This window comes from Amphibalanus amphitrite, unplaced genomic scaffold, assembly GCF_019059575.1.
Source record: "Amphibalanus amphitrite isolate SeventyFive unplaced genomic scaffold, NRLGWU_Aamphi_draft 000001F_arrow, whole genome shotgun sequence".
Taxonomy (NCBI): domain Eukaryota; kingdom Metazoa; phylum Arthropoda; class Thecostraca; order Balanomorpha; family Balanidae; genus Amphibalanus; species Amphibalanus amphitrite.
Window position 1 is genome coordinate 798,946 of NW_024881499.1, and position 19,507 is coordinate 818,452.

The 19,507-nt window shown below is 56.9% G+C and overlaps 1 protein-coding gene across 3 annotated transcripts in view; it reads left to right on the forward strand.

Moving 5' to 3' along the window:
* LOC122382159 (transmembrane protein 47-like) overlaps positions 1 to 19,507 on the forward strand; it is a 72,151-nt gene that overhangs the window by 14,565 nt on the left and 38,079 nt on the right. For all 3 annotated transcript variants that reach the window (XM_043367342.1, XM_043367514.1, XM_043367429.1), the window contains one exon: positions 15,241 to 15,319. In XM_043367342.1, the coding sequence (XP_043223277.1) occupies positions 15,241 to 15,319 (79 nt within the window). The remainder of the gene's footprint in view (positions 1 to 15,240; positions 15,320 to 19,507) is intronic.

The window sequence follows — 19,507 nt, forward strand, 5'->3', positions numbered from 1 at the left end:
TATATACCCCACTTTCCCCTACCTATGTGGGTAGGCATATGTGTCACGACTTACAAATTAGGTACCTAGTGTGTTTCTGAATTATAAATGGACGGATAGCTGGTTTGATCAATATGTTCGGCGTTACTGTGTCTGAGCGGTCGATGCTATATGTTCATTTTTTTTTTTGTTATTAAAGCGAATGATTTAGAATATTAATTTTCCTGATTGTTTTATTTTTTTATAAAGCAGAAAAATTATTAGAATTATGTGAACGAATGGTTCAGAGCATTCACTTTCTGTTAATTTGTTCTGTGTATGGCTTCATTACCTACATCTGTAAGAGTCGAACCTCTAATAAGAGTCAAATTATTAGGTATGGACTGCAGATTGACTCTGTTATTGGGCTTGACGCGGTCGTAAACTACATAGGTACCTACTATAGTTAGGTAGGTACTTCGAGCTGCTCTGGCGGTGAATGAATCACAAAACATCAATTCACAAACGACTCTTCATGCGATCGTCTCTCGCGCTGTATACACTGGATGAATAGGAACTATGGCCGATAATTTTGGGGGGCTTCGAGACATGAGCTCACATTTTGCAGGTCCGGAAACTTGTCGGGGTCACTCCGGGCTATATTATCTTACTTTATAGTTCGTTTTTTTTTTAAGTTCGACCCTCACTGTAAACATCTCTTTGAACAAAGCACGAGAATTGGTAGCTGAATTACTGAGAAAACTCGTTGGCGCACAATGATTTTGCAGACGATCAATTGTATCAAATTTATTTCTACCTGGCTTCTTTTTCCCAGACTCGCAGCTCGGTATTTGCAGCCCCACAAGGATCGAGGAATTGTCAGGAAGTATAAGTAAACTAATTAATAAATCGCACGGCGTTTAACGTAACAGTATATCATTGGTGTTAGAAACTTATTTTGAAAATATTAATTCATATCTCCAGTACAAAGTGCGCTAACCAGTTTTCTCAGTAATTCAGCTAGCAATTCTCGTGGTGTTTCCAAAAAGATGTTTACAGTGAGGGTCGAACTTAAGAAAAACGAACTATAGTGGTTTATTTCCAAATTAAAAGCGTTGGCCATTCGGTAACAGTTGGGTGGGAGATGGCCTTGTCGACCTATATAGCTCGTCACCATTGCTGCCGGGTAGAACGGTCGCGCCGACGGTCGCGTATACACCGCAGCTGGAGCGCAGTGCTACCCGGCCCGTGCGATGCCTCGTCACTGTCACGCAACTTGCATGATTCCAACACTGACGTTTACTGCACACGTTGTCGTCGAATCTTACCGAATCCCTTCAACGGAAACCTTTTGTCCGCCGGCTCACGGTGTCAACGCATGGACGTGCTTCAGCTGCGTCTGCTGTGATAGTTCACGCCACTTTGGAAGTAGAGTAAAAGTGGCAAAGGTGTAAAAGAAGAGCTCGCTCGTAGATGTCATGTTGGACAGTTACCTTAGGTGCGGTCGTCATTGCTAAAATCGCACTTATAAGCTCATCTCCAGACGTGTTATTACCGCGGGCGTTGCGCTGATCTGCGTTGTACACTTGTATGTAGGACTTCCGGCTTCCCTACACCCCTGCACGTAGTGCACAATGCACACAGCTTGGCAACAACAGCTGTGTACGGAGCCCGCCTTGGAAAGGAACAAATCGCCTCACTCAGTGGGTAACTGCTGCACGAGTGGCGCGCTGCGTGACCAATGCCACTGCCGCACGGGGCCGCGGGGGCTCGTATATCGCTCGCAAATGGCGAGGTGACATGGTCACATTGAGGCCGCCACGGCGCCCTCGGGGACGGAAAGCTGTCCTGCAATGTATGTGCTCACGTTTCAGTTTGGTTTATTATCATTTTATGTCGAGCAGCTACGCTTGGTTTGATTTCTTTCCACTTTTTAGTCTATTTAATCTTCTGGGTTCTTAAAAGAATCGAAAAGTTGATATCCATTGCTTATCGGTACACATAATGCCGCATGTCGATCATTTGCAGGCACATCTTCAGATCTGATTAGACTCGAGGCTCGGTAGTCGGCTGCCATATCACGCCTGAAGGTCGCGATAAACACATTTTCAGATTTGACTATAGACTCTATGAGTCTCGATAGTCAGTCGCCATATCGCTCCTGAAGGCCGACCCCGGTCTGTTCCGAGCTCCGACTCGTCTCGAAGTGCCCGCCTCTAGGTCGGTGCGGTCGCTCTCGGACGCGCTCCCGTGGTGCTCCACCCTGGGGGTCGTCTGACGTCGGTCCCAGCCCCGACCGCCTTGGACTGTGACTTGGCTCCGTGACCACGGTCCGGGGACCGCCGAACCGTCACCAGCGACGCTGTCCGGCCGGCGCGGCGGTCGGCTTGTACCAGTTGTCCATCGATTCGGCTGGTGCGTGTCGGCCCGGGTAGGTACCCCCTCCTCTCCCCTCCCCAAGTCCAATGCTGCCGCCGACCTGCCGACGTGCCGACGGGCGCCGCCGGCACTCGGCTCCGCAGAACTCATCGGCGCCGCCGCGGTCCGGAACGCGCGGGGCCCGGGTCGAGGTCCGGAACGTGCGGGGGCCGGTCCGGAACGCGGGGGTCCGGGTCGAGGTCCGGAACGCGCGGGGCCCGGGTCGAGGTCCGGAACGTGCGGGGCCCGGGTCGAGGTCCGGAACGTGCGGGGGCTGGTCCGGAACGCGGGGGCCCGGGCCGCTGCTGTCCGCCGAACGTCCCGGTCCCGGCCTGTCGCCGGTAATGGGTATTGATGTCGGGGTGACGGCGCCGCCGACCGACGGGCCGCCGATGGTCCGCCGATGGTCCGCCGATGGTCCGCCGATGATATTGTGGCCGCGCTGACGGAGGGGCTGTCAGGTCGATGAAAATGGACATTGAGGCGCATAACCTCGCGGGTCCAATTCAATAAAGTGCCACTTTCCCATCTACGGCATTTTGTAACATGTAATTGTATATGATACCTGCTGGCTGCTAGTGTTGGCAAATGCGTGTCAAGAGTCAACAAAATGACTCCAGTTAACGTTAATGCGCGATGATAACCATTAGGCATTTGATAGCCGTTTCATGTAGCTGAATTCCAGTGTTCCCAAATCTTCTGCGGCATTTTTAAGACCGGGCGTTGGGCCCGCATGTGGGGGAACGTAGCAGGGCACGGCACGCTGCTTGCTTCAGTCTACTGATACCTGGTCTGATACCTGGTGATACGCTGTTTGCGTCAGTCTGCTGATGCCTGGTCGAACGGGGTAGTCCGTCCGCTGATACCTGCTCGGCCTGTCTGCCGATGCGTGGTCGAACGGGGTGGTCCGTTTGCTGATAGCTGCTTGGTCCGTCTGCTGATACCTGGTCGGTTCGTCTACTGATACCTGGTCGGACGGGTGGTCCGTCTGCTGATGCCTGCCCTGTGGCTCAGCCGTGGTCTATTGGTGTATTGGTATTGGTGTATTGGTGGCCGATCAGAGATGAGAGGCGGCCGGCCGGCGGCGGACAGCGGCTGCCGCTCTCTGACCCTGACTGGCGCGGCGGCCGCAATATTGGCCCGACGGTATCTGGCCGACCTTTGACCAGCGCAGTCCACGGCTTTTTGGAGCGTCAGATACCGAGCTCGCACGGGCGGGGCCGCCGCCAAAACATCTCACCGGCCCGGCCGTGAGCCACTCCCCATGTAGCTCCACCGGCACGATTCATTGCCAATCCGACCGGACCATCTCCATTTGGACCGGCCGTCTCTCTCTCCAGTGGAATTCGGCCGCCCCCTATAGACAGCCGGGGCCGCCCGGTCGGCGCCGCGGCCGGCGGCTGTGGCTTTGGGCGGCGCGCGGCGGACCGGCCGGCGCCGAGCGGGTGTCGGCCTGTAACGGTGCCGGCCGGAGCCCGGAGCGCGGGCCGCGGGCCGCGGAGCAGCCTCAGCGGCCGGCAGGTGGGAGAGGTGGGAGCGGCGGCGGCAGCTCGGCAGCGCCGCACAGTGGTCTCCCGACCGGTGCCGGTACAGTGGGCGGCGGGACACGCGGTGATTCGAGCCCCTGTGGCAGGTCTGAGCTCGGTGCCGGCGACTCTGGAGAGGAGACCCTGGATACACGTCGGTACCTCCGCACCTGTGAGCGTATAACGACCTTCCTGGAGCGCCTACACACAACATCGGACACCTGTGAGTGCCTCGCACTCTGACTGACCGTGCAGAGACTCTGGAACTCCGGGATTGCCAGGGACTGAGACTGACGCTGCGGAGAAGGCTCTGGGACCGTGAGACACCCTGCGGAGAGGGAGGACTCGGGAAGGAACTGACGCTGCGGAGAGGACTGTGAGGACCGAGAGACTCACCCTGCGGGGAAGACTCGGGGACTGACGCTGCAGAGAGGACTGTGAGGACTGTGAGACTCACCCTGCGGAGAAGAGTAAGGAGATCTGTGTCGGTAAGTGCGCGCACAGCCCCCAATTTGTTTGAGATCGGCGATGCCAAAGATAGGGACACTTTCGCTGCTGCACCTTCGCCGTGCTGCCCCAAAATCCGACGAATTGCAGCCATTCGTTTGGAACCGCCAGAACTGCATCACGCTCCGTAAGGCCTAACAACACTTCAGGTGCATTGCTTCAGCATTGATCAGTAGCCAATAGATCCAAGGTCTGTTCGGTTTCAGTTGTTTTTTTTTTATCAGCTTCACTTTGCTTCGGCTTTAGGTATATGGGATACTGGGATAGGAGCTGAGAATGGTTTTGACAGCTGAAATGGAGCAGTTCTTACGCTTTTAGCGTTGGGTCCCGTCGTTACCCGTATGACGTGCCTCGTTACCCGTTCAGTCAGAGGCTCCGGCCGGTGTCGCCGGCTGCCCCAGTCGCGTCGTGCCCCTGCACTGGGGGCGTGGGGCGCTCCTGCAGCGACTGCCCTAGTCGCGCCGTGCCGATGTCACTGGGGGCGTGGGGCGCTCCTGCCGCGGCTGCCCCAGTCGCGCCGTGCCGCTGCACTGGGGGAGTGGGGCGCCCCTTGCCGCGGCCGGCGCCGTGCCGCTGACACTGGGAGTGTGGCGCGTGGGGCGCCCCTTGCCGCGGCCGGCGCCGTGTGCCACCGCCCACCGGGATCAGAGGCTCTCCCCGGCCACGGGGGCGACTCGCTCAGCACGTGTGTGGGTGGGAGGTGCGGTACGGCCCGCCCCGCCCACTCGCCCCTGCCGGTGGCCCGCCCCGCCCACCGGCCCTGTCGACGGCACACCCCGCCCACCTGCCCTGTCGGTATGGCACAGCTGTCCGGTCGGGCTCCCGACAGAGACTCTGGGTCGGTCGGCTTTCACCTGAAGCATGGTGTGCCGCCCGTCACCCACTGATCCACCCACCCTCTGCCGGTCTCTCCGCCGCTCTGCCGCCTCTCCCGAGCCTCTCCCACCCTCCGCTGTTTCTCACCTAACCCGCCTATGCGACAAGGGCACCTCGACCTTACCTGTGCCCAGCACCTCCCAGCGGTCACGTGCACAGCCTTTGACCGGTCGTGTCCTTTCCTGGCGGACATCTCTCCCCAGCTGACCTCTTCTCACTGACACCGGCCGGGTCGGCCCCGGCACGTGTCCTGGTCCGTGAGACACCGGTCCCGTGAGACACCGGTCCCGTGAGACACCGGTCCCGGGAGACACCGGTCCCGGGAGACACCGGTCCGGGAGACACTGGTCCGGAGACACCGGTCCGGGAGACATTGGTCCCGGAATACACCGGTCCCGGGGAGACACCGGTCCGTGAGACACCGGTCCGTGAGACACCGGTCCGGGAGACACTGGTCCGGAGCCACCGGTTCCGTGGGACACCGGTCCGGGAGACATTGTTCCCGGGAGACACTGGTCCGGGAACCACCGGTCCCAGGATACACCCGGCTCCGTCCGAGCTCAGTGCGGTCGGTCGGCCTCCGGCGTCCCGCGGTAGCTGGGGAGCTGTTCTGGCTGAGCTGCTGCGGCGCAAACTGAGCTGCGGAGCAGGCCCCGCTCTGAGAGGACGGACGGCGCTCTGAGTGGACGGACGAGCCGTGGCCGGCGGAAAACGCCGCCTCTCGGCGACTAATTGGCGCTCAGCTGGCCGCGGAATGGGATTACCGCGCCGAGAGCCAGCCAAACAGGGTTTGTGACATTGACCTCGGCGGTACATTGAGCTGGCCCGGTGGGAATCCTCGTGTGAGTGGGAGCTGTGCTGAGAGAGCAGGCTCTGCGCGGTGGTGCTGAACTGCGTGATAGCAGCCCCGGGGGGGGGGGAGGGGAAGGTGATAGGAGGACCGGGGAGGTCACGCGCCGCCGTGCCGATCGACCCGGCGTGCCGCGGAGCAGAGCGGTGCATTTTTCATCATTTGTCGGCTGTGGCCGCCGCCGGCGTCCTGTGACAGCACGCCACACATTGATCGCGACGGCCGGCGACCTCTGCCGACTGAAGGACGCCGCCCCAACACGCCACAGCTCTAGGTCACGGGTAAGGCCGCAATTATTGTGAAAAAGTGGTCTCTCGGCGTATTCTCTTATCAGTAGCCGGACTGCTTGGATCACATCTTACCATCGTACCTACCTTCGTACCTTACGTAGAGTGCGCTCTCGGTTGCAGGGTATCGAAAAGGCTCGATTCTGGTGTGATACCTTCAGCAGAATGAGACCGGTTGAGCCACTGGCATGCGTAAGTGCGGGTGTTCGACACTGGTCGCCTGTGCCCAGGCTGTTTTTTCCGGGGCTACCGTTCTGGGACCAGACGGCCCCTGACGCAGAATGGGTCTGGAGGTAGCCAGCCCTGGGCCTTTCCTCCGAGGGGTAGAGCCGGGTGTGCCGCCCGACTGGCCAGTGTACCGTGACCTGCACTGACCGGGCCACCCCGCCGAACTGGGTCGGCGCGGTACGGACACACCCGGGCTGTGCCGCTGACCGGGGCGGCTCGGGCGGAGTCAGTAAGTACGGACTGCAGCGGCCCGGACCAGCGGGCTGCCGAGCTCGGCTGCTGAGATGGCCCGCCGCGCTCGGTGTCGCTGCAGACACACTGTGCAGAATGTCCGTCGAGTCACGAGTGGGCCTTGTTATGTGCTGCTCCTGGATGAGTTGCACGACGGTTGAACTTAATCAGCGTGCAGAGATGAAATCGCAGCGCAGTGGCGTGGATCAGCTGCTTTAGCCTTTGACCTCCTCGGCCGAGGGGGTTAAGTGCCATCTTCCAACTGGCGTTTTTTTTCGCGATGCTCGGAACGCCTTACAGATAGAGCTGAAATTTAGCATAGGTATCTTGCCCTTTACTCAGGTCTGATCTTTTTGCACCAGCTGGATTTTCAGGTCAGGTCAGGTCACTGACCTGCGATGTCGTATTGCCGCAATGATACTGCGACTTGACCTCCTTCGACTAGTTACCTGGTCTAAGCTGCTTTGACCCGGCATTGCCAGCGGCAAATGCTCATTTGTTTATTTATTTGTTTATTTATTTCATAACAACCACAGGCCGAGGCCCACATTAAGGCTGCAGTCGCAATAAAATTTCCCATCCCACCCCCTCAGGCATTCAACCCGCACTGCCCTCCCCCTACGCACATACAATCCCCTCCCAGCATACATACACATACACCAGACGCGATCACAGAAAGTAAGTAGCAAAGAGTGCTGGCTGACATCAGTCGATATCACTCATTAAAAGTGCCCTGACTACTCGCAAAGCGGAGCAGTAGCGCTCTCCAATGACATGACGGCTGGAAGAAGTCTGCCTCCGAATGCTCGTGTAAGAATTTGTTTAGTTGGTTGGGTAGTCGAATAAACAAGCCACACTTCACAGCGTTAACTCTGCCAAATGGGACATGAAAAAGGCCTGTGTGCCGAGAACGCCTAACCTGAGTGACAAGGCCGAATTTCGCCACCAGCTCGTGACAGTCAATCCGGCCGCTAAAGATAGAACGCATAAAAGTTATATCAGCCTGTGTCATGCGTGCCTTAACCCGCGCGGGGCTGGGGTCTCCAGCCGAACGCGCGGGGCTGGGGGGGGTAAATTTTACCCCCCTGTTATCTCCCGAACTAATGGTCCGATTTGGAAAATTCAAACGCCAATCGAAAGCTCTCATCACGAACTACTAAAAACATGTACTTAATTTAAAGTTTGAGGTCAAAGTCAAGGTCAGGTCAAGGGTACAAATTGCAAGTTTCTACAGTATCGGCCTTGCACCGTAGTTGCCGAAGAATGGAGTCATGGACTGAGACTGATCGCCCAAAACGTGTTCTTAGGCTACCAAGACAATATTCGTTGCATACAATATCATTCAGAGGTCAAGGTCAAGGTCAGGTCAGGTCAGGTCAGGTCACCAAAAAACAAAATATAGAGAAGGGCATGTGCGACACATGTTTTATGGGTCATTTTACTCATAGAATTCAATAGGCACACTCAATACGTGATATGGACCACCTCTGGATGAATTTCAAGTCGAGGTCAGGTCAAGGTCAGGTCAAGTGAGGTCAAATTTTGAAGTTGGTTGTTAAGGCCTAAAAAGGTGTCTATCTGATGCAGTTTTTCACGGCGAATCGAATGGTGCTATTTTTGTTTCCGTACGAGGCCTAGAACTTCCAAAAAGTCATTTTTCAAAAAATTTGTGTGTCGTGACGTCATAAAATTTTGAATAACTCCCACATTTTTGAACCGATTCTTCTAAAATTTGGTATGTAGGTGCACATAGACCACTTCTCTGACATATATTCCGGTTTTTTCGATAGACTCAAAATTTTGGATTTTATAATGATTTTCCCAAAAAAGTCAGTTTTTTGAAAAAAATTAGGCCAAAATCCAAAATTTTCAAAAAACCGAGATAGCCATTTGATAGACAAAGTAAAATTACGTATAACCTTTTTTGTTACGTCTTTATTCCTTTAAAAATGAAGATGTTAGCGGCGTTTGAACTTTTGCCGTTTTTGAGGCGAAAATGGCGAACATGACGTCACTAAAACGTCAATTTCTCAAAAATTTTCCGACGGATTTCGCTCAAAGTTTCAGGGAACGTGTCAAATTGATGTAAGAAAAGGTACTGAAAGTTTGGCGGCGCTGCGCGCCGCCGTTTTTGAGATATCGCAAAAATTCGCGAGGGGGGGGTAAAATTTACCCCCCCCAGCCCGCGCGGGTTAATTGACTGACATCTAAAGTGATTTAAAAGGGATTGGTAGTCCAGAGAAGGACACCTACCCTGTGTTTTTGCAGCTAGCCACATAAGAAAGCGGTGATTGAGACGCTCTAGGCGGGCCATGTGGGTTACAGCAGCCCCTGACCATATGACGCTGGCATACTCAATCACCGACCGGACGTGGGCGACATAGGCAGTCATCACGGGGCGATGGTCGAACCTAGTTCCGCGCATACATGGCGCGGTCTGCATGCTCCGAATGAGCAAGCCAAGCATGCGGTTAGCCTTCCTGGTCACCTCGTCAACGTGCTGGGCAAAGGTGAACTTACTGTCTAAAATCACTCCAAGGTCACGGATATGCTCACAACGCTCAAGTCGGTGACTGTCCAGAGTATACGAGTGTATGAATGGAGACTTTCGTAGAGTAAACGTGATGACCTTGCATTTGGATGGATTGAGTTTCAAGCGCCAGAATTTTGACCACTCGCAAAGGCGGTCCAGATCAGCCTGAAGAGAATCAATGTCTTTGTGATTTTTGACGCGGTGAAAAATCTTGACGTCATCAGCGTAGGCAAGACAACCATTGCTGATACATCTCGGAATATCTGCAACATAGCAGCTAAACAGAATCGGGCCCAAAATACTGCCTTCCGGCACTCCGGAGAGCACCGGCAGCCAGTCAGAGCGTTTCCCATCGATAATGACTCGCTGGGAACGCTGGTGCAGGTAGGACTCAATCCAGCCAAGAGCGGGTCCAGTGATTTTAAAGGAGTGACGAAGTGATGTCCTTCCTCAAACAAAAAGTATATCATTTGAAACGGCTGGACACGAAAACGCATTGGTGCCATATTCGACACTCTTCGACCATTTTTGGCGAAATCATAAAAAAAAACCTCTACCTTTAAGCTCGTTGACCTTGATGTACCTACCTTTGAGCTCAACTTGATGTCAGCGTTGGACCCTAAAAATGGGTACCCCATGCATTGCTGTATCTCGTTACGGCACCTTTGCTTGCTTTTTTGTCGCTGTTGCTCATTTGGGGACTAAACGGCGAGGGAATCGCACATCGTACACCCCACCCCCTCCGCCCTGGACCTTGGCATATAGGAAGGGATCATGCATGATCCTTTCCTATATGCCCCTCGCCGAGCGCATGGGCTCGGCGAGGGTTGGCGAACTTCATTTCGTTACAAAATTAAGAAGCATCCAGTGCGAGGTATAAGTAGATTAGATCCCCTCTCCGGTGCTGGCCAACCAGTCGACTGAATGTGATGCCGATTCTGAGCCGTCTCCGCGGAGTTCCACTGCGCCGAGCCGCTGCCGGTCTGCGTCGCAGCGCGGTGTGGTACTGCGCTGCCGCCAAACTTCCGGGAAAGAGCGGTCCCGAACCCGGCCAGTTAACGAGCTCGCTCTCCATGAATATAAAATGAGACGGCCGATCTCGGTAGTCGGCGGCTCCGGACCAAGTCTGCCGCGCCGGGCCGGTAGTCGGGTGCCGGGCCACGCCCGTTCTGCCACTGGGCCGGGCAATCCACGGACGCCGCTCTGTCGGAGTCCGGACACAGAGCGAGTCCGGGAAGATTCCGGGCACAGAGAGTGAGTCCACGCCGGCTCAGAGTACGCCTGGAATGCGGTCTCAGTGAGACGAATTAGCAGAGTTGGTGGATTCTCAGACAGGCTGATGCCGGGATGAAACATGTGGAAAGTTTTCATGTTGAGATGCTGGTTAAGATATGCTGCTTAAGCATTAGGTATATAGAGCTCGCTCGCTGTTTCGCAGGGATAGCTGTGGATCACCAGGCGTGAAGTGTATAGTGCTGCTTTTCGATGGATTCCAAACGCTATAGCATGTTGTTCTCAATTACAGCCAATATGCATGCAGTCCTAAGGCTATGTAAGTATAACAAATATTTTTCTACAACGGAGGGCCAGTTAAAGGTAGTGTGCCAGCTTTCTTGGACCATATGGAGTTAATGACCCGGATAAGGAGAACCGGATTTTTAGAACTTATCCATACCTTCAAAACTTATGGAAACGTCTTAAATTCTTCAAATTTTGAGTACCCCAGTGCGAAATTCGCCCCGACGGGTTGTCGGTCGTACCCCAACCACATTTCACACCACTATGAACAATAAATGCACACACTAAAATCGCTATTACCGATAGGCTCATCCAATCAAGTTTCGATAAACCCGTTCATCATCATCTCCTGCGGTTTCGAACACGCCTGTTAGGTGGCTTCTGATGCTCGTCGGGGTCGGAATTTCCAAATACGCGTGGTGCGTCGGGCCGCGCGCTCTGACTTCGGCCAAGAAAAATGCGTCAGCTGATCATTGTCATTTCTGCCACTTGCGTGTGGTGTAATGGGGTCATAACTCAAGAGACGGCTGTTTCATATCAATTATTTTACATAAAATCATATTTCAAACCACAAATTAATGTTCGACAGCCAAATTTAAGAAACAATACCAATACAGGCTTACAGTTTAAGGCTCGACATTGTGTTGTCTACGATTAGACAGCTGATAACTCATTCCCGTACGTCGTATGGTCGTAACACTATAATGACCTTTGCTTATTGTCACAAGTGCGCCGCATTCGCGATTGTTGCCCGACGCCTGTTTGCAGGTGAGCCCACTACAGTTGTTATACATATCTAAAAACCGATAAACTTTTAGGCGAAAAAGGCACTATTCCAGGCCCATTTTTGATTTTTTTTTGCGATATTAGGTAAAAACAGAAGCTTCTTATCCTAGGAAAAATAAAACGGGAAATCTTTCAAAGGTGGCACACTACCTTTAACAGTCACGTACAGTCTACAGATGTGTACCTAGTTATGTGCACATTTTAACTCTGAAGTTGCGGAATTTTCCCTTTTTGCAGTAGATAAGTCATGTCCTTGTGACTCGGCATTGTCTCTCAGCTCTCTGCGGTCTCTGGTGAGCAGGTCGGCTCGCTGCAGACCTGCCACCCTGCCGCCTCAGACGGCGCGCCCGCCGGCCACCGCCGAGCTCAGCGTCTCCGGGAACCATTCCTCCTCCCACGGGCGCCGTGCCGGTCCGGCATACTGAACGGGCTGAGAGAAGTCCGTCGGGCCGGGAGCAGTCCGTCGGGGCGGTCCGGCATACTGAGCGGGTCGGGGGCAGTCCACCGGGCCGGGAGCAGTCCGTCGGACCGGGAACAGTCTCCCGTGCCGGTCCGGCATCCTGAACGGGCTGAGAGAAGTCCGCCGGGCCGAGAGTAGTGAACTACCCACTGGGCCGGGAGCAATGTGCCGGGCAGGGAGAAGTCCGTCGGACTGGGAGCAGTCCACCGGACCGAGAGCGATCCGCCGGGCCCTGAGCAGTCCGTCGAACCGGGGGCAGTCCGTCGGGCCGGAAGCAGCCCCCCTGGTCCAGAGCAGTCCGTCGGACCAGGAGCAGTCCCCTGGTCCAGAGCAGTCCGTCGGACCAGGAGCAGTCCCCGGGCCCTGAGTTGTGACTGGTGAGCTACCCACCGGGCCGAGAGCAGTCCGCCGGGCCGAGATGGGCTGCCGATACTGGGAACCAGTTCACAGAGCCTCTGCACCGCGCCCATCAGTGCTGCCAGAAGACGGCCGTCCAGCAGGTAGGCGCAGATATGTGCCTCACACCTGTGATTCGGCGGCGAACACCTAACGGCAGTGTTGGAGTGGTGTACTGAGCCTCTGGGCCACTGATCACCTGACCACCATTGTAAGACGCTGCCCGGTGACGCCCCAGCGGGAGTGCCTGAGGAGAGTGGGTCCGGCCGGCCGTCGCCCTGTATACTCGTATGTACCGGAGCGGAGCCGCAGCTGGTCCGACCAGCCGGGCTCCTTTTTACTGCTGCACCTCTGCCTGCGCGCGGCGGCGGCTCCTTTTTACCGCCGCCGGTGCGCTGTTGTTGGTGTGACTTGTCGTCAGTACAGGCAGTTCAGCACCTGCAGGGAGCACCTGAGCAGCCTCCGGCGTCTGTTGGACTCGAGCTGAGTCATTGCGGATGCTGGAGCCGTGTCGAACCCACCCCGTCAGCCGTTGTCCCGTCCCTAACCGGAGACGTTTTGCGTTGAGCCGCGGCTCGGTGTCGGACCCGAGAAGGACCCGAGAAGGACGCTCCGCCGCCGTCCCCGCTCGGCCGCTGTAGTATCGCTCACCGTGTCGTGCTGGCTGTGACGCGGCCCAACTAGTGGCGTGTTTTGTGCGTCCATCACTCTGCAAACCCGCTGCAGCGGCTCGCCCGTCACAGAGCCGGCGCGGAGTCCTCGCAGCCGAACGGATGGGTGCTCAGCGGCCCGCAGCTGCAGGACGACTTATATTGACTGATGGACTGATAAACCGTGACTGACGGCTGTCAGACTGACGGAGAGAGCTGACACGGCTCTGTCAGTCCAACGTTGGGGCTTTCAGTCTGGCCTAGCTCTATTAGTCCGAATAAGGATTGATGGCGGAACAAGCATGGTCATGACGGCTTTATTAAACGTCTGGTACCGGTAAATGACTTAATTTGAAATGCAAGCTGTCCGTCCCTAGAGGGAGTGAGACTGAATTGGGAAGTACTTTCCTAACCACTGTTTTATTGTCGTTAACATTGGCTCCACAGTCCACACCATCAGTAATGCACGCTGATTCCTGTCTTCAGATGTAACACTTCAACACCACTGCTTATACAGTAGTAGCAGTAGTTAAAGGACGGGTCCTTTCTTTGCCAGCGGTCCTCTCCCCGTCAGCTCAGCGGACGATGGTCTAAGACTCTGGACTGTCCTAACACCGCCGTTTAAATTCCAACAGTGATCTGCGTTTATGCTCAGTTCAACGCGAATAAAATAACGACTCCACCGCGAGCGTGCAATCTGAGCCTTATCGGTTGGCTTGGGAGGAGTTATTTACGTGATGTGATGTGATGTGATGTGATGTGATGTGATGTGATGTGATGTGATGTAGCTGCTTAAGTAATTAATATTTTTAATGCTCCATGCAGAATAGATAAGCTAACAATGCTGACTATTTGATCCTCGTTCTTCGAATTGTATGTACAACTAGCATTGTGATGCATGTGTAGGTAGTGTGTGTCAGTTCATCAAAACCCCGACCTCCAAGTCTAGGAGACCCAGTCAACATCTGGGGAGTGTATGTACAGCCCACCGCTAAAGTAATGTAGGGTTTTACCAATCTCAACGGTTGGCTTTGACTGGCGATTGTTTAATGCGGAGTGATCGAAAAGAAGATGTCAATAGCTAAAGTTGCAGCTGCAAGGGTGGCGGTACATATAAGCTACATTCAAAGTTTCATTGTAGTATGGCTAATCGTTCCTAAGCTTCAGAAGCAGAACATACCCATGACTGAAACCCCACATTACTTCTGCTGTGGACTGTACCTACGGTGTAATCCCCACGGTCGGACGTCAATGCCGTTCGGTGGCCGCACTAGCATGGCCCTGTGTTGACCCTCGACTGGCCCTCCGCTGCGCCGGCCATCCGCCGGCCCTCCAGTGGCCCTCCGCCGGCCCTCCAGTTGCCCTCCAGTGGCCCTCCGGCAGCCCCCTCTGGCCCTCCGGTGGCCCTCCGCCGGCCCTCCGCTGGCCCTCCGCTGGCCCTCCAGTTGCCCTCCGATGGCCCTCCGGCAGCCGTGTGGCGCAGCGCTGACGTCACCTCTCCGTGTATGTACACGGGGCTGTTTTTTTTTCCGTGTGCTGAGTCTCGGTGTGCAGAAGGTGCCAGTCAGCTGACTGCTGCTCAGTGCTGACATTGCCACAGGTGTGTGAAGCACGAGCAGCACTGTGGCGTCACGGTAGGCAGGGCAGGGAGGACTTCCGCCGCAGAGAATTGGCTGCTGACAGCCCGAGCCGGCAGCGCCCTGACCTGACCTGATCTGACCCGTGTCTGCCTGTCTCGTTGTCTCGCTGACTTGTGGCCGCGTGTTTCTTACTCTTACTCTTGTTACAAGTGACCTGATCCTTCTCATTTTATCCCTGACCGGTGAGCGGGCCCGTCTCGTGGTATCTTTGACCGGTGACCGTCTAGCTGTGCCTTTGGCCGGTGACGTGCCTCGCTGTATCTGTGACTTGTTACCTTGACCTGTGATCAGTCTCGCTGTATCTCTGACCTGTGACCAGTGACCTGATCTGTCCCGTGTCACCTCTGATTAGTAACCTGCCCGGTCTCTGTTGCAGCGCCAGTCACGCGCCCTCTGATGGCAAGATGGCGCCCACTCAGACCATCGAGACGGTGACCATCGTCCGGCCTCTGAAGGTGAGTCCGCCCCCTCCCCTCCCCCGCTCCCACCCTCCCTCCCTCCCCCCCCCCCCCCGCTCCCCGTGCCGGCCACCGTTACCAGCCGTAATCCCCCCTGGCCGCTGTGTTTGGCCGCTGTGTATGGCCGCGCGGTCCGGTCCCTGCCTTGCTCTGAGCTCCGTGATGCGGCCGGAGTGGACACTGTCCAGTGTCCACGGAATCAGGCGGTGAAGTTAGAATTACCCACGAAGCTGGGCGTGGAGTGACAAATATCACGGATCCGGAAATCCGGAGTTAATTCTCCACGGATTCGGAGAGCGGAGCTCCTATTATCCAGGGATCCACGGATTTGTGTACGGGCCGTGCAAGTGAGATGGATCAGCAGACGTGGCCGGTCGGCTCGTCTCAGTCGGGGGTAAACTACATGACGCCGTCCGTCCGTCCGTCAGATGTCTGCGCTCAGTGGTGAGACGGCCGTAAACGAATGCGTCCGTCCGTCCGTCTGTCCGTCCGTCCGTCCGTCCGTATGCTCTCAGTGTTCAGTCTGTTGTAACAAGACATGATGGACAGGTCACGGCTGGTTAGGCGCTGAAATACATCCAAACCATAGATCATGCCAGTCCGTAGATACCGCACCGTTTCGCCCGGGTGAACCGTTCTTTCCGCTCGGGGTCATGGTGCGAGCGATAGAGGCCGGCCGTCCTGCCCTCCCCGTGTGTCCCAGGCAGCAGCTCTGAGCGATCGGCCGCCGGTGTTTATTTGGCCGTGGCGCCCGGTGTGGCTGTGTTTGGGCGCCGGCGCTGATTAACGTGGTGTTCAGGAGTGATCGAACGGTGAGCGGCGGCCTCTGGGTGTAGTGGGCCCGGCCGTCCACCGTCACTGGTCTCAGCGTTCCGTATCGACGCCACAGTACGGGTCACTGGCGACACCACAGTAGGTATGGTCACTGACGACGCCACGGCATGACGACACCACAGCAGCCGCCGACAGTCGTTGACGTGCCTCGGTGGTCCGTGTTGATACCACAGTATGTACAGTGACTGACGACACCGCAGCAGCCGCCGAAGTCTCTGGCGCGCCTCTGTGGTCCCCTAACGACGGTGCAGCCCGTCAGACGGGCAGCTGTGCCGATTGCCTACGGAGACCGCTGGAGCGTCTAGCAATAAGTACCAGTCGACTGTGCAGAGTGGGCTCGCGGCCCGTGCCGGTGCTGGTGGCCGGAGGACGGCCCGCTGCCCGCTGACCTCCCAGCACTGGGCGCTGGCCCACGGACCCACTGACTGGCCCGCTGACCGCCCGCTGACCGCCCGCCACCCGGCGCTGGCCCACCTGAGCGAGCGCTGACCGCCCGCTGGCCGGCCCGCCGCGCTGACCGTCCGCTGACCGTCCGCCTCAGCGTTGAGGCGGACCTTCAACGGACCGCACGCCGTGTTTGGCGACCGGCTTATGTTGTTCTGGATGTCGGTATTTGCAAGCGAGCTCACTCCTCTTCAATTTTCTAGGAAACTCGATGAAAAGGGATCGTACGAAGGTCATCTGCCATTATATCTCGCGTTACATGCACTGTCGCCACTGTCATTATGCCATGTCATAAGCGATGGAAAACAAGAGCAACGATAATTCCCATGCAGTTCCCTCTCCAGAAGAAGGCGCGACTTGCTGCAAAAACCCCTACGCCACCGTTCGACGGAAACTGGCGGCCGAGGAAACCGACGGCTCCTGTCACGCTGTTATCGGTGACACCCGGTCATATGGAGGGTCCTCGGGCTGGCAGAGTGGGGGTCCCCGGACGGTCAGAGTGGGGGTCTCCAGCGGGTCCGGCCGGTCAGGACGGGGTCCCAGGGGATGGGAGGGGCGCACCACGTCTCGGATAGAAGTATATGACCAACAGGAGAGCTGAGAGCTCTCGAATCGTGACGTGCGGAGGGCCGACCGACTGTAAGGAGCACTTCACTCGGATCGGCCGCCTGTAAAGGACACTTTACCTCGGCTGAGATGGCGCGCGAGAGCTTACTCTGAGGCTGGGCACAGGCTCGGATCAGTGCTCTCCACAGCCGTGTAGCGGAAGGGCTTTAGAGTAGGTAGGAATGCCGCGGCGGTGTTTTCCTTATTGGATGCAATAAGCTGTTGCGTGTCCTATAACTCTGCACAAGTCAGAGGCGGTAAGTGTGGCAGGGGAGAGATGCATCTGCAGCTAGCGGAAAATCCGCATTTTTACATTCCAAAAACAGATGGAAAACTAAGACAAATAAGCCTTAAGGCTTCGTTGTTTGAACGTGTTTTGCTTATTTTGACGCCGTATCAACCGTTTTGGAGCTTTACTTACATGGGGCATGGGATCAGATCGGTGTAAGCATTTTGTTAGTTTCACATAAAAATCAGATCATAACTATAACATTGCGACCATCACCTAATCCTGGCAATAAACTGAATGACCCTGGGGGCTCGGTGTGACCTCATCAGAAGGATCAGTGAGAACTCCTTGGGCCGTCCAGATGGGTGGGAGGCGTTATCCTGGTGCACAGGTCACACACATGATACAGTGTCTGTAGATCTTTTTACCGATATACCTAGCTCGCCGCTCACAGGCTGACTCCAGCGAGCAGCCCTTGACGGTGAATATGGCGCTGGAATGGCGTTTGTGGCGTGTCTGTAGGACGTGAGGTCGGTCGGGGGTGGCTGTGCTGCGGCTCCCGGTGCGGCACGGGGTACCGTCGCCCGGCAGGTAAGTATATCACGCGCAGTGCTGCGTGTCAGGTACCCTGCCGTGGCTGGCAATCACGGCAGTGATACAGTTGACGACCGGAGCCGACCCGCCGCACTATCAGACACGCGAGACCCCCCCCCCCCCCACCCACACACACACATAGGCGTGACGCGGGTCTGCCGTGTGGGTGGGCGGGGCGCTCGTCGGCGGCGGCGGCGGCCGGACGAACTACTGGTTACGGCTGCGTCCGCTGGCCACGGGCGCCGTCCGGCTCTGCCGGGGTCCTGTCTGTCGGCAGGTGGCGCCGCGTCGTGCACCAGGCGGCGCTGGCGCTGCGGTCAGTGCAGCGGCCCTAGCCTCCCTGGCCTCCCCCGGCCGACCCTGCTCGATCTCTGTGCGCCCGCTATACGCCCGGTATGATCGCCGCAGGGCTGGGCAGCTGTGGTCTGAGCGCTGACGCCGGGCTGGACAGCTGTGGTCTGAGCGCTGACGCCGGGCTGGGCAGCTGTGGTCTGAGCGCTGACGCCGGGCTGGGAAGCTGTGGTCTGGGAGCTGCCGCTGGACAGCCGTGGTCTGGGAGCCGCAGGACTGGACAGCTGTGGTCTGGTCTGCGGAGCCATGCCGCTGGACGACTGTGGTCTGAGCGCACGCCGGGCTGGGAAGCTGTGGTCTGGGAGCACGCCGGGCTGGCAGCTGTCCTGTGATGAGACAACTGCCCTGGGGTCTGACAACTGGCCTCTGGTCCATGCACGTGATCCGCCACGTGATTCACGGTCAGACGCGGGGGGTCGACATCAGTCCGTACCCGGGGGTGACCGCCCCCCCCCCGTCCCCTTCAGTCCGACAGCAGCAGCTGCAGCACAGCCGTGCCGTGTTTGTTCCGGTCCCAATGTCGGCGTATTTTCCGCCCGTGACGCCCCCTGCCAGCCCGACCAAACCCTCCCTCCTCCCTCTTCCTGCCACCGGTGCGCCGTGCTGGCGCGACAAGTGCTCCCCAGCAATGGGACTGTCACTGACAGTCGATTTCATTACAAATAGAATGGTGTTCTCAGTGTGGCTTGCATTTTTGTTAAAGCATACCTTTGTGATTCGGTGCGTCGTGTGACCTGTGACCTCTCTGTGCTGACCTCGCTATCCGACCTCCGACCCCAGTCGGTCCGGCCTCCGACCCCAGTCCGTCCGACCCCAGTCCGTCCGGCTCCGGCGCTGACGGCCGTGACCGGGGCCCTGGCACGGAACGGCGCGCCGGCAGCGGTCAGGGGCGGGTGCTGGTGCCGCGCGCCGCACAGAGGGGCAGGCCGCAGGTCTAGGAGCATACGGGAAACACACGGGAGCACACGGCCCGGCTGTGGTGTCTGGCCCTCCGCCCTGTCCCCTATACCTACTGGTCTGTCCACAGCAGCCACCGTGGTCACCGCTCTTCCGTCCTGTCCTTCCACGGCGCATTCAGCCGCGCAGACGCCACGCTCGGCTCTGCGTGTCGTCCGCTAACGCGGCGC